The following is a 24,871-nucleotide window of genomic DNA, read 5'->3' as shown; positions in this document are numbered from 1 at the left end:
TAGACGTGATAACGTTCATTTTTTGGGATTAGGATTGTTTTTTAAACTGAATTTCTTATATTAATTTGACTCTTTTGGTAACTGAAAGCAGTTTTAAACGTAAATGTACAAAAAAGTTGAAACTATGAAGCTGTTTTTCACAGATGCAGCTAAAGAAATGGGAACAAATGATGTGTCTCTGTGACAGGCTGCTGGGAACAAAGTGCCTAAAGATCCAGTTTAAAACGGCTTCTTTGCTGAGTTGGACACAACACTGGTTCGTCCCTTGAGTTAGAATGAGTGCTTTACTGAAGACACTAAACTCACACCCAGAGTGAGATATTTAAAGCTATGTTAGAGGTGTCTCACTGATCCAGAAACCCTGTTTTCAACATCTGTGTGGAGCAGAAAAGCTGCTCAGACTCACCAAAACTAGACTGAAAATGGAAACAACAACCTGGTCCGTTAAGGGCTGGGCGAGTTAACTCATTAATTATTTAATGCAGGTTAGCGCAGGTTTTATCATTTATTTTATTATTGTAAAAGTCTGTTGCTCACAGGCTTTTATTTTGTAAAAGTCTGTGGCTCACAGGCTTTTATTTTGTAAAAGTCTGTTGCTCACAGGCTTTTATTTTGTAAAAGCCTGTCTCTCACAGGCTTTTATTCTGTAAAAGTCTGCTGCTGTGGAACCGGAAAAGAAAGTAATCTTTGGATCCACCAAACATGGAGAAGGGTACGGAACTTTTACTCGGCCATTTTCATGTTAAAGTTCTTCCAGACGGCGGAGTGGACAGAACCAAAGTCATCTGTAAACACTGCCAAGTTGAATTGTCTTCTCAGCGTAGTAGTTCCAGTCTAAAATATCACTTAAAGGCAAAACACACAACTGATAGCAGCAAGTCATTCAAGGAAACAGACAGTGGAGCGAGGCTTCTACATAAAAACTACAGAAAGATGCTGATGTTAAAAGTGTGTTTGCACAACAAATGTTATGGCACTTTCATTCATATGGCAGCACATTTAAAATAAAGCTAAATGCTAAAAGCTATACACTACTTTTGGATTCATTTTTGGATTCTGCGTACAAATGCTATTAATCGTGATTAATCAGGGAAATCATGTGATTAATTAGATTAAACATTTTAATGAAAACATCATTTTCTGGTCCTCACCAGGTCTCAAAGTGAGTGTCATTCTGCTTAAAATGCCAACATACCAGCTGATTAATTCTCTAAAAAACACAAGTTTTCCCCAAAAGGAAAAACATGAAAAATAATTACTGGCATCCAGGAAGTGGCGTCTTTAAAGTCAGCTTTGATTCGTTCAACAGAAACGGAAGAAAAATGAGTAACTGCTGTGTGATTATTAGAGGAAAAAGCACCACCCACAGAAACCGAGGAAACCAAAAGAGCTCGGCAGCTCGCAGTTTGTCAGAATCAGTCTCAGAGTTTCCACTTTCCTGTTGCGTGAGGAGCTCAGCCTCATGGCAAGGTGCCCGTAAGGCTGCGGCGTCTTCCAACCCTTCATCAAACCTTTTATCAAACCTGTTTTTAAACACAGCTGAGATGACATTCTACATCTTCAACGCGTTCATCGTCTCTACGGTTTGTCAGAGCTTCATCTTCCAGCCGAGCGATGGTAGGTCTCACTTCACCATCAACCAATCCGACATTTCGGATTCCAGGCAGATGTGAACTCACCTGTGCCTGGAACCAGGCTCCAGATGTGAACTCACCTGTGCCTGGAACCAGGCTCCAGATGTGAACTCACCTGTGCCTGGAACCAGGCTCCAGATGTGAACTCACCTCTGCCTGGAACCAGGCTCCAGATGTGAACTCACCTCTGCCTGGAACCAGGCTCCAGATGTGAACTCACCTCTGCCTGGAACCAGGCTCCAGATGTGAACTCACCTCTGCCTGGAACCAGGCTCCAGATGTGAACTCACCTGTGCCTGGAACCAGGCTCCAGATGTGAACTCACCTCTGACTCTGTGTTTTCAGCTAAATCAGTTTTTGATGTGATCCAGCCGCCTCGTCAGACTGTGAACCCTGACCGCTCGGCCTCCATCAGCTGCGAACACACCTCCCGATACGGCGTTGTCAGAGACGTTCGACTTTACGCCGTTTCACAGTAAGTATCCTGATGATGAGACGATTTCATTTTCGTCCTGATAAGTAGGCAGAAGATCTGAGCTGCTTTCACCTGATTGAAAGGAGACTTTATGAAAGCTCACTGTGAGATTTTATGACATCTTTTGCTTTACAAACACACATAAACACGCTTCATATACAGCTGCAGCACCTCTTTATTAAAACTTAAATAAATCAGGTTCACTCTTCCAGATGCAGAAAATATCTTCTGTTAAGTTTCATTAACGTGGAAAAGTCCAGATCGATATTAAACCAATCGGAAACTTGTGCGATACTTTCTCTTAAAGTTGTGATTGTGTCTCTTTCATGGATTAATTCTTTCTTATAAAACTATGGCTGGGCAACGATTAAAATGTTTTAATTAATCACATGATTTTCCTGATTAATGTCGATTAATCTCATTTGTACGCAGAATCCAAAAATGAATCCAAAAGTAGTGTATAGCTTTTAGCATTTAGCTTTATTTTAAATGTGCTGCCATATGAATGAAAGTGCCATAACATTTGTTGTGCAAACACACTTTTAACATCAGCATCTTTCTGTAGTTTTTATGTAGAAGCCTCGCTCCACTGTCTGTTTCCTTGAATGACTTGCTGCTATCAGTTGTGTGTTTTGCCTTTAAGTGATATTTTAGACTGGAACTACTACGCTGAGAAGACAATTCAACTTGGCAGTGTTTACAGATGACTTTGGTTCTGTCGACTCTGCCGTCTGGAAGAACTTTAACATGAAAATGGCCGAGTAAAAGTTCCGTACCCTTCTCCATGTTTGGTGGATCTGCCGATTACTTTCTTTTCCTGTTCCACAGCAGACAGCAGCAGACTTTTACAAAATAAAAGCCTGTGAGCAACAGACTTTTACAAAATAAAAGCCTGTGAGCGACAGACTTTTAAAAAATAAAAGCCTGTGAGCAACAGACTTTTACAAAATAAAAGCCTGTGAGCGACAGACTTTTAAAAAATAAAAGCCTGTGAGCAACAGACTTTTACAATAATAAAAGCCTGTGAGCAACAGACTTTTACAAAATAAAAGCCTGTGAGAAACAGACTTTTAAAAAATAAAAGCCTGTGAGCAACAGACTTTTACAAAATAAAAGCCTGTGAGCGACAGACTTTTACAAAATAAAAGCCTGTGAGCAACAGACTTTTACAAAATAAAAGCCTGTGAGCAACAGACTTTTACAATAATAAAAGCCTGTGAGCAACAGACTTTTACAAAATAAAAGCCTGTGAGAAACAGACTTTTAAAAAATAAAAGCCTGTGAGCGACAGACTTTTACAAAATAAAAGCCTGTGAGCAACAGACTTTTACAAAATAAAAGCCTGTGAGAAACAGACTTTTAAAAAATAAAAGCCTGTGAGCGACAGACTTTTACAAAATAAAAGCCTGTGAGCAACAGACTTTTACAAAATAAAATAAATAATAAAACAGGGGTGGTCGGTGGCGTAGTGGGTTGAGCAGGCGCCCCATGTACAGAGGCTATAGTCCTCGCTGCAGCTGGCCCAGGTTCAAGTCCCGCATCGCACGGCCCTGTGCTGCCTGTCGTTCCCCCTCTCTCTGCCCCCTGCTTCCTGTCTCTCTGAACTTTCCATTAAAGGCACAAAAAATATTAAAAAAAACAAAACTGCATTAATGCGCGATAAAATATTTGTCGGCGTTAAATAACTAACGAGTTAACTCGCCCAGCCCTACTTTTTTTTAGTCATGTAGATACACGAAATTACTCCTCCACATTCGACCCATCCAGGTTGGCACATGCACATGCACATGCACATGCACATGCACATGCACATGCACATGCACATGCACAGGGTCACACACTCATGGAGACAGATTCCATAAACACTGGAGCGGTGGGCAGCCAATCACAGCGCCCGGGGAGTAGAGCTGGGAATATTTGCCCGAACCCGACGGGACCCGCGGGTTCGGGGCCCTACTTTTATTATTTCAATCCGGCCGGGCCGGGCTAAAAACCGTTATTTGCGCGGTAAATAAACAATCGTGTGATAACGTTCTATTTATACGCATAGATGCAAAATGGATGTCGCAGAAGTGAAACAGCGATTAGCTGGTGGTGATTTCGTGTTGGTTGAGCAAGCAAATGCAAGGTCGGAGGTGTGGAGAAGTTTTGACCATAATCACGATGAGAACAACGAGGCAGTGGGGTATGTCAAATCCAAGAACTGTAGGCTAACTATCCTTAATAAAAAAAATACTGTGATACAAAAAATACAATGATTCATTCTTGACTGATAAGACATTTGAAAAATGGGTCCGGGCTCTACAAAGTTGTCAATCAAAACGGGCCGGGCCGGGCAGGGGTCGAGTTCTTTCGGGCACGGGCTGGTTCGGGTCTGACTTTTAAGGCCCGTTTCATGCTCTACCGGGGAGCATGGGGGTACGGTGCCTTGCTCAAGGGCACCTCGGCTGTGGCAAAGAGGTGGACTGCCGCCCCTCCAGCTGTCAGTTCACCAATCTATGAGCGGTGAGGGTGGGAATCGAACCGCTGAGCCTGTTCAGTGTGTTTTTCTCAGACTTTTTAGAAAGGGCTTGAAATGCTCAGAGCTTTAGAAAACCAGGAAACTGTAAATTACCAAAGTTTTTCCACGTTTTTTAACATTTTTATGTTTTCTCGCTTCATATTCATTTAAAATATATGTACATTTTATTTCTGAGTTCCTTCTGGTTGAGGCGTAGCTGTGTTTTCAGCCTGCATCATTTCTTTAAATTAATCTCATTTGTTAGTGGTTACAGTTTGTCCTTTTTGGAAACTTATTCACCTCCACATCCACGTCCACATCCACGACCTGATGATGAGAAACGAGAAGAACAATCTGACTTCTGATGTTTCCCACAGTTGTGTGTCTAAATCCTCAAACGTTCTGATCATTTCAAGGTTTACCTGAAAATATAACTTTGACTTTGGTCTCAGTTGAGTCTGAGACCAAACTGAAATAATTAGACACAAATGACCAACTCAGCCAAGAGGATTATTTGTCTAATTTCTGTTATTTTTACCTTCAGAACAGACGAATCACTGCTCTGCCAGAAAGGGATGCCCAGCTGTAACAACGTCTCCATGTATGAAGAGAGTCCCAACAAGTATTTTTTCATTTTGCTCAACATTGGACCGGAAGCCATGAACCTGACCTATAAGTGTCAGATCTCCATGGAGATTAACGATGTAGATCACACTGAAAAAGGAAAACCAACCGAACTCAAGGAAGTAGTGGAAACTCAAACCGGTGAGGAAACAAAGCGAGATGCAGTCCACACGGTTTTATATGTAGTTCTCAGCATCTTACCTTTGTTTGTTGGACTCTAGTTTCAGTTTATCTGGTTTACTTAGAAGCACCTGTTGTTTAAGTTTAACCTCTTCTGATCAGAGGTGGGCAGAGCAGCCAAAAATTGTACTCAAGTAAAAGTAAAAAGTCGTCATCCAAACAATTACTTAAGTAAGAGTAAAAAAGTGCTCGGTGAAAAAACTACTCGAGTACTGAGTAACTGTTGAGTAACGTCTGATTTATTTGTTAACACAAGCATTCAATCAGACAGTCAAAAATACTAAATAAGCATCTTTAGGCAAATTAGAGTTCATCCAGTTGATAAAATAAATTTAAATTAATTAATTAATTACAAAATAGCTTAAATAAAAAAAATCCGTTAAATTCAAGAACTTGAATAAAAAATAAAAGAGACTTAGGAAATGTTTAAAACATATGGAACCCATATGTAACCTAAAAAACAAACATTCACCTATCCATGGGGGAAAAAACGAGTTTAGGAAACTTAGCGCTACATGTTTCCTCAAGTTAGATGTTGAGTTTCTGCTGAAATGTGCGTTTGTTTTGGTTGCCACAGAAGACACATAATGTAGCTGCTGTTTCTCACTCTTTGTAAGGTAAACATGCTTTCAGTATGAGGCCTCGTCTGCGTCTTCATTTCCCACCGTTGTTTCTGACATTTTTCATCAGTTTCTTTGTTTGTTTGCTACGACTGCTAATGCTAAAGCTAACCCGTCCCGCCGCTGAGATCGAGTACGGTCACGTGACCAGACTGCACGGCTGCGTCTGATTGGTGGAACACAGTCAGGTGGTAGAGCCTTTGTTTTTCATCGTGTGAAACTTTGTTTCAGTAACGCATGCTTTTCAGTTCCATTCGTCTCTATAATCCGAACATCTTCAGAGCAGTTTGTTCGTCATCGTCCCTCAGCCTGACTCAGAACACTTTAATCTTAAAAACATGGCGTGAATGGATTTGTTTTACTGCTGAACTGTGCATTCTGACTCATGGAGAGATAAAAGAGAAAATCCCCTCAGCAAAAAGCTTTGAAACATGACGTCTGAACCTACCTTTTCAAATGAAACGGGCAGATTTCTGCTGACAAAAAGTCACAAATTTCACAAGTTCTGGAGTTCTGTTTCCTTCAGCTCAACGTTTAGCCTTCTGTTCCATTTCCTAGTTCTCTTTAGAGTTTAAATCTTTAAAAAAAAGCTTTACCTGGTCATTTTTCTGAACTGGAAATGTACGGATGTGACTGGTTTTTTTATCATATTTGCTTTGATAATTGGTTTAAACCTTCTTTTGGGTGTTAATTTCCTGGTTCCTGCTCCTTCTCTCAGCTGGTTGTTTGAGATTGAGCAAGAAAAATGAAGTTTATGTAAAGACACCCACATCGAGGCTGCGTTGGAGGTGTAAACCACAGGAAGTACAAAGTGGAAATAACCTCGATTTGTCTTTATCAGGTCAGAATGTGAAAGAGGAGCGATGTGAGCCGAGTCCTCGTCTTCCTCATCTCTCTTACAAGCTGAGGTGGATCCTGACCGGCCTGCTGGCCTTCCTGTTCGTGTACAGCTGTGTCGTCACACATCTCTACATCAGACGCATGGTGAATATCTGACTTATTGTTTTCTCTCACGTTTAAATCGGACCATCCGGAGGAGAGACAAGCATTTAAACTTTATTCACGTATCTGAAGGTCTAACAATTCAGTTCAATTCAGTTTTATTTACGTAGCGCCAAATACAACAAATGTCATCTCAAGTCCAATTCAAGCCAATTGGAATCAATTCATTGTAATCGTAATTATTTACAAAATAATCCAATTTATTTATATAGAGCCAATTCAAAAACAGTTTCCTAGCTAAGGAAACCAACAGATTGCAGTGAAACTTGTCTTCAGTCCAATCTCCCGTCCTGAGCGTGCCTGAGGAGAGGAACGACTCGCTTTGAACAGGAAGAAACCTCTGAGAACCAGAACCAGGAAGGGTGGCCATCCGCCTCCACCAGCTGGGGTTTGAGAGGACAGAAAAGAGGGGACAACAAACACTGTAACACCATTCAAAGGATATCTGTTGGAACAGGGAAACACGAGTTAATGACCACAATAATGTCACATATACATAATATCATTTGGGAAATTAAACGGGGGGAAAAAGAGAGTAAAGTGAGGAAAGGTGTGACAGATGAGGCCCCCCAGCAGGCTGGGCCTATAGCAGCTTAACTATGGGATGTTTCAGGATCACCTGAGCCATCCCTAACTATAAGCTTTATCAGAAAGGAAAGTTTTAAGCCTGGTCTTAAAAGTGGAAAGGGTGTCTGCTTCCCGGACATTTACTGGCAGCTTATTCCACAGAGAGGGGCCTGATAACTGAAGGCTCTGTTGGGAAAATATCTTACAATGAGATCTTTAAGATATGATGGAGCTCGGTCATTAAGAGCTTTATATGTGAGGAGAAGAATCTTAAATTCTAATCTGAATTTAACAGGGAGCCAATGAAGAGAAGCTAAAACTGGAGAAATATGATCTCTGCTGTTAGATCTCATCAGAACTCTGATGAGCAAAGAGGCTGATCCTCTGGAGACTGTAACTGTCACTGGGCTGTTTTTGTCCAGGTCCGTTCTGCTGGATCAGAACCATCTCTGAATCAGCATTTGCTTTAAAAGCAAATTCAATACTGTATTAACTGTCCTCCTAAAACACTGGAGCCGAAACCTCTCGTTGCTTAAATGATGGTGCGAAGCTGGAATTCTGGGGAAGGTAAAACCTGTCGGGTCAGCAGCGTTGGCCCTCTGAAAGGCCTGGTTATCAGGAGTGTTACCCACTTTAATATGCAGCACATTCACTCCTCATCTGATCGGCCTCGTACCTCACAGCCACCCCACCGCAGGCTGAAGGTACTTCTGAGATATTCTGGCTTCACTGCAGACGTGTCGTCCTGTGGCTGCAGCAACATTTTCAGCCACGTCGGAAGAATTTCACACGTTGAATCCGCTTAAAATAGGTGAAACATGCATCCTGTGGGGGGCTTTTATGAAATGAAACCTCAGATTAACCTCAGTTCAGCCTCATTCTCAGCATTCAGTATTTGAGCTGAAGCCATTTAAATCAAATCAAATCAAATTTATTTGTAGCACATTTCATGTACAAACAGTTCAAAGTGCTTCACATAAAATAAAAGCATTGCAGCAGGGAGTGGAAGAAGCATTAAAATACATAAAAGAATATAAAGAGAAACAAATAAAATCATTTAAATGAATTTAAAAACCAGCCACAGTCCAGATAAGTTCAAAGATATCGTGCAGATTTCATGCATAGACACATGAGAACAGAAATGTTTTTAACCTGGATTTAAAAATGTCTCCATTTGGTGAAAGTTTAATCTCCACTGGCAGTTTGTTCCACTTGTTTGCAGCAGAACAGCTCATTCTCAGCAGAGATGATTCGATGTTCTCGGCCTTGAAATCGTCAGCTTGGGTTAATGAGTCAGATGGATGCTGCATGTTGTGACCTCGTAAAGTTTTAAAGTCCTTTCCAGGCTGAATCCAGCTGATGTGAGAGCTCTTCTGTGGTTTCAGTAGGAAAATATTAAATCTGTTTATCTCCAACAACGCAGCCACACGTTGGCCTAGATATGCTGTTGCACGGCTGCACCGCAGGCCGACACGTGAACATTAAAAACTAAATGTTGTTCTCAGAAAACACACAAAAACAGAAGCAGCTTTGGTATACAAACTCATCCCTGACTTTTGTGTTATTTCTGTGTTTCAGAACAGCAACAAAGACTGCGAGGACTCCACCTACGTCGAGATGAGGAAAGCTCCCGTGCCACTGAATCAGCATTTGGACATTTACTGTGTGTAGCTGCCTCTTCCGTCCTCATCACTCTGTCCACGCTGGATCTATTTCAGTATTTACAACCTGCATTTTGATTTTTATCAAAGATTTTTCTCTTTGGTTTAGGAAACTGATGTACTACTGAACATGACCAGCAGGGGGAGACAAAAACCTGCCTGAAGAAACTTTGACTTCACTGATCTGAACCTTTTTCAGTCGGTGATCCGAACGTCCAATGTTTAGGGATTAAAGAAGAGTTAAAGAAGCATTCCGTGCATCTGGCTGAAAAACCTGACTAACTCTGTAAAAACAAAGACAATTACGGATTTCATTTACTTTATTTTATACAGTGTAATCTGCAGAATGTGTTCCCTTCAGTCTTTGCACACACATTATAGTGTTTTTACTGCTTTTTACGACTTCTTTGTATGCTTATTCCTTTATGCTGAGCACTCGTTGGAGAACCTCCGTCTGGTCTCTAGTAGCACGATGAACGATTGTTCATCAACTCCACAAAAATAAGGACAAATTTGTTCCTGATCTTCCCACTGAGGACGGTTTTACTTGGATATGGACGTTCCTAAAGGTCAAAAGAGACGAAGCAGTGGAAGAAATGAAGAAAGCTTAAGTTGTCGCTCCTTTAAGGCCTCCTGTCACATGTATAAACTACAGTTTTTCTCTTATATCTTTAATGTCACGTTTGATTTGATCATATTTAATCAATAAAAAATGTAAATAACAACCCGGCACTGGACAGCCTTTCCTTGTGAAAATGTTTAGGTGATGACACAGATTTCCACAGTAAAACTCCTCATCCTGTTGTCTTAAATATAAACCACAGAGTAGGAAATGAGCAGCCCTGTAAAAGAGCCTATAATCATGTGGTTGAAGAGCAGCAGGTTGCACCTTAGATGCAAACCTGACGATGAACAGAAGAGGGCAGCAGCAGCATCGACATATTCTTCAGGACTTCTGTCACATGCAGCTCACCCAAAACTGAAGATTACGTCCACTTTGGTTTGAATTCATTGGGCCGGATACAGTCTCTGTCTTTGAGGATGTGTCAGGATCACAAAAATGAGAGTTTATAAGCTGGTTAAAGAAAGAGAAACGGTGTCAGAGAGGTTAGCTTGAATTAATCTAGAACTGAGCATTCACACCACAAACATAAAAGGATGTCACCAGCTGCTGGTTTTCCAGTGTGAACACACGCCTGAATGACGAGTCTTTTTGTGGTTGCGCGTCACAAGAAGGTCTGACAAAGAACAAGAGAGGCCGTCAGTGCGAAACGTGGAGAAAAACAACAGCATCTGGTGGTGTTTGTGTGGGAAGATTCCAGCTGTCACAGCTAAACATACAGAGTGGAAACAGAGAAGAGAAAAACAACTTTCTGACTGCAGTTCTTCATGGATCACAGTCTTCTCCGTCACGCTGCTGTAAAACATTAAAGGGACAGTTCGCCTCTTCTGACATGAAGCTGTGTAACATCCCATATCAGCAACATCATTTCTGAACATCTTCTTACCCCCTGCTGCGTCCTGTGAGCAGAGTTCCAGCCTCGTTTTTGGTGCTGATGAAGGTAGTCCGGCTAGTTGGCTGGGGTTTAAGAAATAAAGTGTTTTGTTTATCAGAATTTTCTCTCCCTTCGTATCACTGCCTGCTGTGCAGACCGAGCAGCAAACAGCGTAACAGGCGCAGCTGTCGGCAGGCGGCAGCAGGCAGTGATACGAAGGGAGAGAAAATAGGGCCAAGAGATTGTGAGGTCTGACTTTTTCCTGGAGAACCATTTTCTGATGCAAATGTATTACTCTGTTGAACGCATATTGTTTTGAGAGCAAAACGCTTTATTTTTTAAACCCCAGCCAACTAGCCGGACTACCTTCATCAACACCAAAACGAGGCTGGAACTCTGCTCACAGGACGCAGCAGGGGGGAAGAAGATGTTCAGAAATGATGTTGCTGATATGGGATGTTACACAGCTTCATGTCAGAAGAAGCGAACTGTCCCTTTAAAGTTAAGATCAGATTTATTGGTCATGCATACACACAAAACTTGTCCTCTGCTTTTAACCCATCCAGGTTGGCACCTGTTGACACATGCACAGGGTCACACACTCATAGAGACAGATGCCAACCTGGAGCGGTGGGCAGCCATTTTCAGCGCTCGGGTGCTTTGCTCAAGGGCACCTTGGCCATGACATGGAGGTGGACCTGACACCACTCCAGCTGTCAGTTCCACCAGTTTCTGAGTGGTGAGAGTGGGAATCGAACCTGCAAACCTTCCTGTTATTGGACGACTGACTCCAACCACTGAGCCACGGCCGCTGTATCATGAATGAACCCACATTTTTTCTGTTCACACAAACAATCGCTGCTCCTTTAACAGAACAGAAGATAACAGAGAAACTGCAGCGTTCATTCTATATTTTCATATAAACATGTTGTTTATAAGCGTGTGTGTGTATTTGGGCCTTTTTCCCCCTGCTGGGCCGTATTTAACACTAAGCCATTAATCTTCCCCTGACCTGACCCAGGTGTTTATTTTCGGTTTACCTTGTGGATTTCCATGCAGCCGTTCACTTTAAGTGAAGTTTATGTTTCTATAAGCTACATAACGCTGCTGCCCGTCTTTAACCAACACCAACAGACGTGTGCACATCACTCCTGTTCTTAACTCCTTCCATCGGCTTCCTGTCCTCCATAGAACTGATTTTAAACCTTTAATGTCTGTTTTTAAAGCTCTTAGCGGCCTCGCCCCGTCGTATTTATCTGAGCTTTGAACAGTCCTGGTAGAGCTCTGAGGTCAGCAGATCAGTTTCTGCTGGAAGTGCCCAGGTCAGAATACAAACCCTGGGGTGAGCGAGCCTTTTCCCAAAGCTGCCCCCAGGCTCTGGAATAAGCCCCCCGTCCAGCTGCGTCTTATTTCTGACCCGGGCCTCTTCAGATCCAGGCTAAAAACCTACTTATTTAGGATGGCTTTAATACCCAGTAGCATGATGACACTTTTATCTTATTTTATCTTATTTGATGTTGTTGTATTTTATTGCTTTCACTGTTCTTTTATTGTTTTTACTTCTTCTTCTCTTTATTTATTACCTGCTGTGAAGCACTTTGGCACATCAGCTACTTTGTCACATCAAACTGTAGATGATGTGATTTGAAAGCTGATAAATGCTGTTTGATGATGATGTAAAAAGGAGTTCTTAGCCCTCAGTAACACAGGAAGGATCGGTCCTCTGAGCATGAGTGGATTAAAGCAGAAGCCTTTGTGTCTGGGCCCTTTGTCTGCCTTCAGGTTTTTCTTTACACTGACAGCCTGCAGGTGTGGAGGCTCATCTAAGACAGTCACATTCCTTTGTGCCATCAGCACAAAGCATAAAAGAATGATAATTGGCAGCTGAGGGGGAGGGTGTGACTGACATCTGTCTGTGTGTTCATGCAGCACTGACACATGGCGACAGGTGATGTGAAGCCACACAGGTGTTTCTCACATGTAAGGATTACAGGACTGCTTTCAGGTCCTCCGTGCAGGTTTCTGATCGATTGGCAGAACAAACAAAGTCTTTAAAACTAACTGCGCTGTCAGATCTGACTGCTGTGTCGCACAAAGTTTGGTGAACTCCACAGTTGATGGAAAACAAGACAAAGTTGCATCATGCCACATTGAGTTTGGATCCTGTGACGTGAGGACCTTACATCAGGCTCAGAGAAGTGTTTGTTCACACCTCTGATTGGAACGGTTCCACAGAGACGAGAGTTTGCTGTCATCAGGCGCAAATGGGAGGAGGTGTGAACCCTGGACGGGAGCGATTCATAGGAGAGTCATTACCGACGTTTGTTTTCTGAAGTGTCTGATGTGAATCCGCTCCCCCGGGCTTTGGAGCTCAGGTCCGAGGAAGATAACAAACAATCTTTAATGAGAACAAAGATTAATGATGGGAAGAGCAAAGTTTTCTTCCTCTACTTTCCCAACTTGGTGCTTTTCCCATAAAACCAATAACTTCTTTATTTTGTTTTTCTAAATAAAAGCTCTTCCTGTGCTCTACCAGGACCCACATCTGAGTAAGGTCAGTTATTCAAACACTGAGCCATGAAAAAGAAAAGCCGCGAGTCCTTGGATTTAAGTTTAGGGAGAAAGAAGGGAGTTAATTAAGTTTACACAACTTCCTCTGCGTTCAGAGCAAGTTCCAGATTGATAAATGATAAATAGATATATATATATGTAATAACATAAAGGCCTGGCAGGAGGTCCTGCTGTCTCTGAGGAGCTTTTATAGTCACCTTATAGATTCACTAGAGGTCCGGCAGATATTCAACAACAAGGCGATTCAAACGTGGAGAAATAATCCGGCTGCTAAATGCTTTGAATCTGTAATCAGTATCCTGTTGACCTGTGGGGTTTTTATTGGCATGTTGTTACTGAATTATTGGAGCCATTTAGTTTATTTACTGATTATTCTCTCTATACCAGGTTTGTCCAAAGTCGGTCCTTGAGGGCCGCTGTTCTGCAGGTTTTAGACGTTCCCCTGCTTCAACACACCTAAATTCAGATTAAATGGACCTCTTTAAAAGATTGTTCAGTTCTGCACAAGCCTGCTAATGATGCCTGGACCTGAATCAGGTGTGCTGAAGCAGGGAAACATGTAAAACCTGCAGGACTGATTTATGTTTATGCATTTTGGCAGACGCTTTTATCCAAAGCGACTTACAGGTAGGGTAACAGGGGTCTAGCCTAAGGACCCCTACTGGAGGTAGTACCTTTCATGCAGGGGATTTTAACCCAGATCACCCACATGACAGGTGGCAATATCCATCCATCCATCCATCCATCCATCCACATCCATCCATCCATCCAGCCAGCCAGCCATCCATCCATCCATCCATCCACATCCATCCATCCATCCACCCATCCATCCATCCATCCATCCAGCTAGCTAGCCAGGCATCCATCCATCCTTCCATCCATCCATCCATCCATCCAGCTAGCTAGCCAGGCATCCATCCATCCTTCCATCCATCCATCCATCCAGCCAGCTAGCTAGCCAGGCATCCATCCATCCATCCATCCATCCATCCATCCATCCATCCATCCAGCCAGCCAGCTAGCTAGCCAGGCATCCATCCATCCATCCATCCATCCATCCATCCATCCATCCATCCATCCATCCATCCATCCATCCATCGTTCGACTGGGTGAGAGGCAGGGTACACCCTGGACAGGTCGCCAGTCCATCACAGAGACAAACGACCACCCAACAAGCCACACTCACACTCACTCACTCACTCACTCACTCACTCACTCACTCACTCCGAGGGACAATTTAGAGCAGTGATACTCACTATTTTTTTCACCAGAGCCACATTGGCAGCAAAATCAAGGGAAGAGCCACTTTTACCACAACATACTAAAGTCCCCTTTTGCAAATATGGATTTCAACATATAATATTTTATAATGTTGAAATCCATATTTGCAAAAGGGGACAATTAATATTTTATAATGGCTGCACGGTGGTGTGGTGGTTAGCACCGTCGCCTCACAGCAAGAAGGTTCCAGGTTCAACACCCAGCTGGGGCCTTTCTGTGTGGAGTTTGCATGTTCTCCCCGTGTATGCGTGGGTTCTCTCCGGGTACTCCGGCTTCCTCCCACTGTCCAAAAAATCATGCATGGTTAGGTTGATTCTCTAAATTGTCCTTAGGAGTGAGTGTGAGCGTGCATGGTTGTTTGTCTCGTTTGTCTCTATGTGGCCCTGCGATGGACTGGCGGCCTGTCCAGGCCAGGGTGTACCCCGCGTCTCGCCCATTGACTGCTGGGATAGGCTCCAGCCCGCCCGCGACCCGACCGACGGATTCAGCGGTATAGATAATGGATGGATGGATGGATATTTTATAATAATACATATTAATAATAATAATAATACATATTTTAACCTGGACTAAGAGATCTGAACACATCACAGCAGCTTTAAAATCTTTACTCTGGCTTCCAGTCAGTCACAGAATAGATTTTAAAAGCCTGCTGATGGTTTGCATCTGTGATCTGTTCAGAGAATATAAAGCCAGCAGAGCTCTTAGATCCAAGGACTCAGGTCAGCTGGTCCAGTCCAGAGTCCAGACTAAACATGGAGAAGCAGCATTTAGCTGTTATGCTGCAAACAAGTGGAACAAACTGCCAGTGGAGATTAAACTTTCACCAAATGGAGACATTTTTAAATCCAGGTTAAAAACATTTCTGTTCTCATGTGTCTATGCATGAAATCTGCACGATATCTTTGAACTTATCTGGACTGTTGCTGGTTTTTAAATTCATTTAAATTATTTTATTTGTTTCTCTTTATATTCTTTTATGTATTTTAAATGCTTCTTCCACTCCCTGCTGCAATGCTTTTATTTTATGTGAAGCACTTTGAATTGTTCTGTACATGAAATGTGCTATATAAATAAATTTGATTGATTGATTGATTGATTGATATAAAACCTCCCACAAAAAAAGAAACAACACAGCCAATGCATTTTCAATTAAAGCCTGATTTATGGTCGCCTACGGAGACCCTCCCGGAGACGCTCTCCTATCTATCCGTCGAGGAGACGGAGACTCGCGGAGACAGCAAGGGTTGTGATTGGTCGGCTAACAACATCATTTCCTGAATCACTTTTCCGGTTTAGCTCCTTCCTCTCACAACAACAACACCGCCATTTTTGAAAGAGTTTACTGTGTGCCGGTCAACATTTGGTCAGAATTATTTGCATTTCAAAATCAACGAGCTCCAACTCCAACAACAGTCTTTCTCTCTCGGTCGCCATCGTTCACTGTGAGGAGGAACGGAACCGGAAGGTGAACAATCCATCAACCACTTTCACCATAGACGTCGCCAGATTGGGTCGTTTAACGCAGCGCCGCCTGCTGATCGGGAGGTGAACTGCCTTGGGTATCCGACATCCCGACGGAGAACTTCGAAAGGACGGACTACGGAGACGGATTGACGGATAGCGACGGAGAAGCAAACTGAGGCCTTCAGACCACATGTACCTTAATACTGGGATGAGCAGAAGCTGGCCTGCATGTCCTCAACTTTCTTCATGTTGTATTTGTAGTTTTTTGTTGTAATCATAGTGAGACGTTCAAGATGAGCATGGTTTTTGTGCTGGTTTTTGCCCTTTTTTAATTAAAAACCGATCCATTGTGCCTGCATCTCGCGCCGGCTAAAGGAGCTAGCGTACTCTGCGGTCAAGTGTGATAGTGGTTTAAGCGGGCTGCGTTGCCAGGTTTAACAGTTTCCCCTTTAAGAAACACCATTAAGCCTTTATTAATACTTAATAAAAATACTTAATACTGTGCAGCATTCGCTGTATGTTATTTGAAAAAATGTATTGTTATTGTTACCATTTTGTTATAAGCTACTATGCGAGTGCGAGCCGCCAATTGTGGCTCGTGAGCCGCACAATGAGCATCTCTGATTTACAGTCACCAATGAACCTAAAGCCTCGTTTCCACTATGCAGTCCGGCACGGGTCGGTTCAGAACGGTACGGATACGGGTCGGGTCGCTTTGGGGTCAGCTTGCGTTTCCACTGTACCAAGGGGACCCTCAGGGGTGGGTGGAGTGCGTGCCGAAGCGTAAACAGCAAATAACAGCAAATAACAAATAACATCCATAAACTGGAACCACCTCCAAGCTTCTTCAGCTTAATGCCACACTGGCTCGCGGTCCGGTTGAAACCACTCTCTGACATTTCTGCTCAATCAGCTGGAAAACTTTTTGGTTTGGCCCAGCCTCATCGAGCTCCCGCTGCACAGCCTCCTCACCAACACCGGAGAGCAGAGCCTGGAACCGGTCCTGTGTGCTCGGTACCCCAAGCAGAACTGAAATAAGAGAACCATTCTGAACCGACCCGTACCGGACTGCATAGTGGAAACGAGGCTCAACATGCATGCTTTTGGACCGGAGGAGGAAGCCAGAGTACCTGGAGAGAACCCACACATACACGGGGAGAACATGCAAACTCCCCACAGAAAGGCCCCAGCTGGGTATTGAACCTGGAACCTTCTTGCTGGGAGGTGCATGATAACCACCACACTACCGTGCAGCCCTATGCTGGCAGATTTAGACCATCATTACGTTGGAAGAATGTATGACCTCTAGTGGTCATGAGGGCAGCTGCATGCCACAGGACGGCTGTTGGGTCCTCCGTAGTCTTCTCTCCACCAACATCACAACACAGGAAGGTTGAAGAAATAAAAAAAAAACGCTGAGGACAAAACCAAACCTAAAGGTGCTGCAAAGGCAGGACGTCAAAAACACAGGAATCCCCAAACATATATCCAAAGCCATGAGCAAAATGTGGCAGGAACACACTTAAATTTCACGTGGAAAAAACCAAGGACCGGCAGGGAGCGTTTATTCAGATGGAGCTGAATACCGCAGGTGTGGTCAGCGAGGGCCAGGTATGTGGCAGTAGCAGAAACCAAGATGAACTGAGAAAAATGAACGCACCGAGGAAAGAATACAGGAAATGAAATAAAAGAGCTGATGTGGAAAATAAACATGGGCGACAGGGTCCCAACAGAACCAAAACATAGTCAGAAAAACTAAAATAATGTCAGGAACTGCTGATGGAGGACACGGAAATCTGAGTTGGAGAAACATGAACATGTGTAGCCCGTGGGAATTAGATACACACGCACAGGACATAATAACTGGGGTTTTATAGCTCTACTTTTAATTGCAATAGGTCAGTTGGTCTAAATCAGGGATGCTCACACTTTTTCAGCATGCGAGCTACTTATAAAATGACCAAGTCACAAAGATTTACCCACTACAAAAATGCAAAACATATATTTATTTTTAATATATTTATTGAGGATTCTTTATGTACAATGTATGTTGATGTTATCTTTTGCAGTGAGATCACTAAACACCATACAAATTCGTCTAACTGCAGTGAGAAAAACTCACAATCTCCGATGTCCTTCCACATGTGCTGGGTTACATCCTCAGCCGTGGCTCCACAGTGCCCTGTAACTGTACGTGACTCACCCGGAACGATGCTTCGGTGGCGGCTTTCGCTTTTGAAGTATGTTGTGTGAAAAATGACAGCTGTCTGGACAACTGGGAGTTTAGTTCATCAACCTTTCTCTTTCTCAGCTCGCTTTTCGGCGGGAAGTCGGTGTCGTATTTGTCACGAACAGTCCGAAAATGCCGCTCCACATTTCCCTACTTTGGTATTGCGACGGTAGACTGGCAGATGAGGCAAACGCACTTGGAAAATGACATCGTGAAAAAAAGTCCACCTCCCATTCCGTATGAAAGTAACACGTTTTTGTCTTCTTACTTGGCCCAGCAACTCATTGTTGATGGTCATAAGATTTCTTTAGTTTTAAAATTGGAGATAACTCACTGATGTGCTAGTTTTGCTGCACTTGGCGTCTTTTTTGCGCATGCGTGGTGACCTAACGGTCAGAACAATTCAGTTGTCATCTGATTAGCTGCCCTGTATATCAATCAAAAAAAAAAAAAATAGACGTCTATTTTTTTAATACCATGCGATCTATCAATACTACCTTTGCGATCGACTGGTAGATCGCGATCGACGTATTGAGCACCCCTGGTCTAAATCAATAACCCAAAACTATGTGGGCTGTTCTCAGATTTGATACTTGAAAAGAAATATATATATTTTTTTTTTAAATGTCCCAAAATATGGCAGTGGCCGAGGAGCTAATCACACAGAATAACACTTAGCACCGAAGTTAGCTGCTAACAGGGGTTGACTCCTAGCGTGTTCACATCCTGAAAAGTATTTCCCTTCTCTATCAATTACCATGTTCGGTCACTTCACAGGAAGGTAAGTTCCAGGTTACAATATTTTCCAACATGTGGGTGTGTGTTTTACCTTTTGATTTAAGCCGCCAGCATGTCCATGTGGGGCCCATAAGGTTTAAATTTGGGCTGCAGATAAGGGTCCCAAGTGGGTTTGTCCGCAGTTTCCACGGTGGCCCCACCTGTGTTTGCCCATATGGGTTTCAAGTTGCTGTGTGGCTTTAGTTGGATTTTGCATGTGGCCAATTTGAATGTGAACATTCTTTTACTTTGTGTGATGTGTTTATCTGTATTGCTTTTGGAATAATTTAAGGCTTAGGGTAACCCTAACCAGGGGCGAAGCTAGGGTATTTTATTGGTGCCAAGGCACCACCGTGAGATAGCTCTGCACCCCCTGGCTCAGCACATTTTTTAAATATTGTATTATGCACAAACACATTTTTTTTTGCTCAAGGATGCATTATTTTAGTGACCATTTTATTTATTTTCGAGCATTTGTTTTTGTTTTAACTCTTTACTCCCAAAATAAATGTTGAGTTATCTTCAATATTTGTCTCAGGCTCTCTGTTATCCCTGTCGAGCCACAGTCTTTTGAAATGAAGAGGCCAAAATTGAATGTTATAGGGAAAACACTACTCAAAGCAAAACTAATATGGCTCCAAAATTTATAAATGTTACTAGTTCGCCTCAATTAGTGAGAAATAATGTGCCTCTGTGAGCACTGGGGGCCAGGCCCCCCTAAAGACCAGATCCTAAAATCGCCCCTGACCCTAACCCTTCAAGTTGCACTTTGAAACCCATATGGGCAAACACAGGTGAGGCCACCGTAGAAACTGCGGACAAACCCACCTGGACCCTTATCTGCAGCCCAAATTTAAACCTTATGGGCCCAACATGGACATGCTGGCTGGGAGCTGGTTTGACCACAGAGATTCTGCAGTGGCTGCCATCCTGAGACCAGACGAGCCAGCAGCTGATGAACAGGCTGCTGGTTGGAACCACAAGTGTCCCCTCCCAGCTGATGCCCCACATGGATATGCTGGCTGGTAGAGTGTCCGTTACACACTTTGTAACTCTCAGGCCAACATGCAGCAGAAGAATAAAATAACAAAAGCCCAAAATGCACTTTGCGGTAAAAACTAACTCAGTGCTCAGTGCTGCCACCTTGTGACCAAAAAGTGTCTGTGTACATTTCTGTGCCTTAAAAAAAGATTGGATAGAAAAACAAAAAAAAAAAGCAAAGAACACATTTCAATCTTTACATTACAATCATCTGGGTTTATTTACCAACCGGTTAAACACAGAAACATGGACATAGAAACATGAACATTGAAACATGAACATAGAAACATGAACATAGAAAGGCCGAGTCTCAGTGGAGAAGAGGTGCACGGATGTGAGGAGGAAGAGGAGGCAGGTGGGTATAAATTCGCTGTGTGATGATAACATTCTTTGAGAATTGAGGAGCTTCTCCATCCTGTGATGATGGAGGAAACTGAACTCTGCTTTCCACAACTCTTCAACACCTCCTGCAGGAGGATACAACGTCCTCACTTTGAGGTCATGTTGACTTACATTGTACTGTCCTCCATCTCTGTGCTCACTGCTGTTCTCAACCTGATGGTTATCATCGCCATCTCACACTTCAGGTAGCAACACACTATTTTTAATGTTTTCATGTTTCACTCTGTGCTGTATCTGCTTTCTTATGAATGATAACTGATATAAGGGACAAGAAGAGTTGATATGTTTGTGTTGTTCCTCCACAGGCAGCTCCACACTCCCACCAACCTCCTCCTCCTCTCTCTGGCTGTATCAGACTTCTTTGTCGGCCTCTTGTTGTTCTTTCAGACTGAGCTGATAGACGGCTGCTGGTTCCTCGGTGATATCATGTGTACTCTATATCAGTATTTAGCATATGTCATTACCTCTGCATCCATAGGAACCATGGTGATCATATCTATTGATCGCTATGTGGCTATTTGTTACCCCATGCATTACTCATCCAAAATCACACAGAAACGAATGAAGGTCTGTGTCTGTGTGTGTTGGATCTGTTCATTAATATTTCAGAGTCTGATTCTGATGGATAACCTGAAACAACCAGGCAGGTATAACCCCTGCTTTGGAGAATGTGCCTTTGTTATCAGCTACATTGCAGGATATGCAGATCTGACTTTTTCCTTCATTGTTCCCATCGGTGTTATTATAGTTCTGTATCTCAGAGTGTTTGTGGTGGCTGTGTCTCAGGCTCGGGCCATGCGCTCTCATATCACCGCCACCAATCTCAAACATTCAGTAACTGCTAAGAAATCTGAGCTGAAAGCAGCCAGGGCTCTCGGTGTTGTTGTAGTTGTATTTCTACTGTGTATGTGCCCTTATTATTGTGTTGCTCTCTCAGGGCACGATAGCTCTCTCAGTGCTTCATCTGCTGCCTTTGTAATATGTTTGTTCTTCTTTAACTCCTGTCTAAATCCCATAATCTATGCCTTTTTTTACCCGTGGTTCAGGAAATCAATCAAGCTCATTGTAACACTTCAGATACTGAAGCCTGACTCCTGTGACATCAACATGATGTAAAGACACTTCATGACATTTGAGCTCAACACAGGTAATAGTATTTAGATATGAAGATACTTTGAGTTTCTCTGTTTTTACAAACACATCATCAGTTACATCAAGTTCAAGTGTGTTTAGTGGGTTTACTTTTGTTAAAAATGTGAAATGCGGGGTGGTCGGTGGCGTAGTGGGTTGTGCAGGCACCCCATGTATAGAGGCTACAGTCCTCGCTGCAGTCGGCCCCGGTTTGAATCCTGCATCGGATGGCCCTTGACTGCAAGTCATTCCCCCTCTCTCTGCCCCCAGCTTCCTGTCTCTCTTCAACTGTCCTGTCCATGAAAGGCATAAAAAGCCCAAAAACATATTTAAAAAAAAAATGTGAAATACATAATTGGCTTTAAGGGAGGACGTCTGTTCTGAGGGCTGTTGTTTTCAATTTAACATGTTTCTTGAATTATGCTGATGCTATTTAAATGTAGGTAAGAGGATGTTTTCAGAGCAGCATATCAACACTGCAGTAATATTACTGTGACACCACATTAATGCCTGTAATCACTGGGATGAAACAATTACGAAATTAGGACCAAAATTACATGCAAACATCCATAAATCTTTTTAAAAATCTTTCTGTGTCTAGTTTGTATCTTCCCTGGTAATCTTTTCAAAGGCCTCACATGAAATGAATGACTAGAACGCTTGTATAATAACCTTCCAACTGTAATGGTTGATAGAGTACAGAACAGCTCAGTCTATATATTGTTACAGGCTCTGCAGTGCTTTTTGTCTGTCACACACATTGACACACAGATGGAGGCATTGGACACTTCACCTTCCGATAGGCACACGACTGCTCTTCCTCCTCAGCTACAGTCCTAATAGGTGACATACTGTATGTCCCATTTCAGCTTATAAGTATCAGGACATCTGTATTACTCTGTATATTCCATGTGTGCTGTTGGGTATACTGTTCTGCAATGGAGATGCACAATATCCTTTGTTGTTATTCTCAGTTGTTACCACCACCTTCTGTGTTTTGGCTTCTTTTATAAGTCAAAGCCTCGGTCTGTAAATGTAGAAGGTAGGCTAAACACCAAGGCCGGTCTGAGCGCTATTAAATGTATATATGTAGAAGTCGAGCAACAGTTACAGCTTGACTTGATCGTTTAACTGGACCACCGTCCATGTAAATGTTTACATGTACAGGAGTGGAATCAAGATATTTACTAAAGTTTATCAGACACTGCAACGCTGTGGACTGTGTCCATCCATTAACTCATGCGGCACATGTGCATGCTGGCTGCTTTAGACTGTAATTATGTTCAGAGAATGTATGGCCTCTAGTGGTCATAAGTGGGGCTGGAGCCTATCTCAGTTATCATTGGTTGAGAGGTTGGGTCGTCCCTGGATGGGTCGGCAGTTCATCACAGTGCCACACAGAGACACGCTCACACTCACTCCAAGGGCCAATTCAGAAACACCAATTAACCTAACATGCATGTTTTTGGACGGTTGGAGGAAACTGGAGTACCTAGAGCGAACCCATGCATGCACAGGGAGAACAAGCAAATTCCATCAAGAAAGGCCCTAGCTGGGAAATGAACCAGGAATCCTCTTGCTGCAAGCAAACGATGCTAACCAGTGTCTGAATATAACAGAAATAAAAAATTATTTGAAACTGATTGGAATGCTTTTACTCAGTTATGGTATGAGAAGGGTGTGTGGACGTAAGTAAATTGATTTTGATAACTCTACGACACACTAAGTTGGTCATAACCCCTTTAGTCCACTATAGGAAAGCAAGAAAGCTGCGGCATAAACAGACCATCTTACGTACTTCGGACAGAGTAAGCAAGTCCATCTAACTGACCAGGGAGATAGAGTTGAACCTGAATGACTTTAATTTATCTTTCACATCTGCACAACCTCCCCCCATGAGCTGTCACCTTACCGTGGTGGGGGGATTTGCGTGCCCCAAAGAGTCTGGGAGATATGTTGCCTGGGGCTTTAAGCCCCTGGTAGGGTCACCCAAGCAAAACAGATCCTAGACCAGGGACCAGACAAAGAACAGCTCATAAAACCCCCTATGATGAATAAAATTCTTGGACAACACGTTCCTTTGCCCGGACGTGGGTCACCGGGGCCTCCCCCTGGAGCCAGGCCCAAGGGTGGGGCCCGGCAGTGAGCGCCTGGTGACTGGGCCTTTGCCCATGGGGCTTGGTCGGGCACAGCCGTAAAATCCTGACTCTTGTTTGTGCTTATGCACCAAATAGCAGTTCAGAGTACCCACAATTTTTGGATTAAGATTAAGATTAAGATTAACTTTATATGTCATGCATACACACAAAATTTTTCCTCCGCGTTTAACCCATTCAGGTTGGCACCTGTTGACACACACATGCACAGGGTCACACACTCATAGAGACAGATGTCAACCTGGAGCGGTGGGCAGCCGTTCACAACACCCAGGGAGCATGGGGGTACGGTGCCTTGCTCAAGGGCACCTCGGCCGTGACAAGGAGGTTGACGGACACCCCTCCAGCTGTCAGTTCCATCAATTTTTTGAGTGGCAAGAGTGGGAATCGAACCTGCCAACCTTCCGGTTATTGGATGACCGACTCTAACCACTGAACCCTGGAGGAGGCAATGGAGATTGCTCTTCGCAGCTCGATGTTTGACTTTGTGGTTGTATCATCGGACTTGCGGCCGTATATCCTGGACACTCGGGTGAAGAGAGGGGCGGAGCTGTCAACTGATCACCACCTGGTGGTGAGTTGGCTCCGCTGGTGGGGGAGGAAGCCGGTCAGACCTGGCAGGCCCTAACGTATTGTGAGGGTGTGCTGGGAACATGTGGCGGAATCCCCTGTCAGAAGGAGCTTCAACTCCCACCTCCGGCAGAGCTTCAATCATGTCCTGGGGGATGTGGGGGACAAATGTTCCGTGCCTCCATTTATGAGGCGGCTGACTGGAGCTGTGGCCGTAAAGTGGTTGGTGTCTGTCGTGGCGGCAACCCCTGAACCCGCTGGTGGACACCAGTGGTAAGGGAAGCCGTCAAGCTGAAGAAGGAGTCCTATCAGGCATTTTTGGCTTGTGGGACTCTGGAAGCAGCTGATGGGTACTGACAGGCCAAGCGGAACTCAGCCTCTGCGGTTGCTGAGGCAAAAAACTCGGGCTTGGGAGGAGTTCGGGGAGGCCATGGAGAACGACTTCCGGATGGCCTCGAAGAGTTTCTGGTCCACCGTCCGGCGGCT

General features: G+C 43.5%; 2 protein-coding genes across 3 annotated transcripts; both read left to right on the top strand.

The window, feature by feature from the left end:
* Positions 1-1,429: 1,429 nt before the first annotated feature.
* On the top strand, positions 1,430-9,960 carry LOC142396277 (uncharacterized). 2 transcript variants are annotated; one of them, XM_075478832.1, is made up of 6 exons: positions 1,430-1,617; positions 1,980-2,109; positions 5,154-5,374; positions 6,875-7,017; positions 9,181-9,265; positions 9,373-9,960. In XM_075478832.1, coding segments are annotated over exons 1-6 (654 nt in total). In that variant the 5' UTR covers positions 1,430-1,544; the 3' UTR covers positions 9,375-9,960. The 2 variants fall into 2 exon arrangements, with proteins under 2 accessions (XP_075334947.1, XP_075334946.1); XM_075478831.1 differs by having other exon boundaries at positions 9,181-9,960.
* A 10,667-nt stretch (positions 9,961-20,627) lies between these two features.
* Positions 20,628-21,644, top strand: LOC142396275 (trace amine-associated receptor 13c-like). The gene is made up of 2 exons (XM_075478830.1): positions 20,628-20,713; positions 20,834-21,644. Exons 1-2 carry the CDS (start codon positions 20,628-20,630, stop codon positions 21,642-21,644), a joined length of 897 nt encoding a protein of 298 aa, XP_075334945.1.
* Positions 21,645-24,871: the final 3,227 nt, after the last annotated feature.

The sequence above is a fragment of the Odontesthes bonariensis genome, chromosome 12 (genome assembly GCF_027942865.1).
Source record: "Odontesthes bonariensis isolate fOdoBon6 chromosome 12, fOdoBon6.hap1, whole genome shotgun sequence".
In the NCBI taxonomy this organism is placed as follows: domain Eukaryota; kingdom Metazoa; phylum Chordata; class Actinopteri; order Atheriniformes; family Atherinopsidae; genus Odontesthes; species Odontesthes bonariensis.
This window is presented reverse-complemented; position numbering and strand designations above follow the sequence as displayed.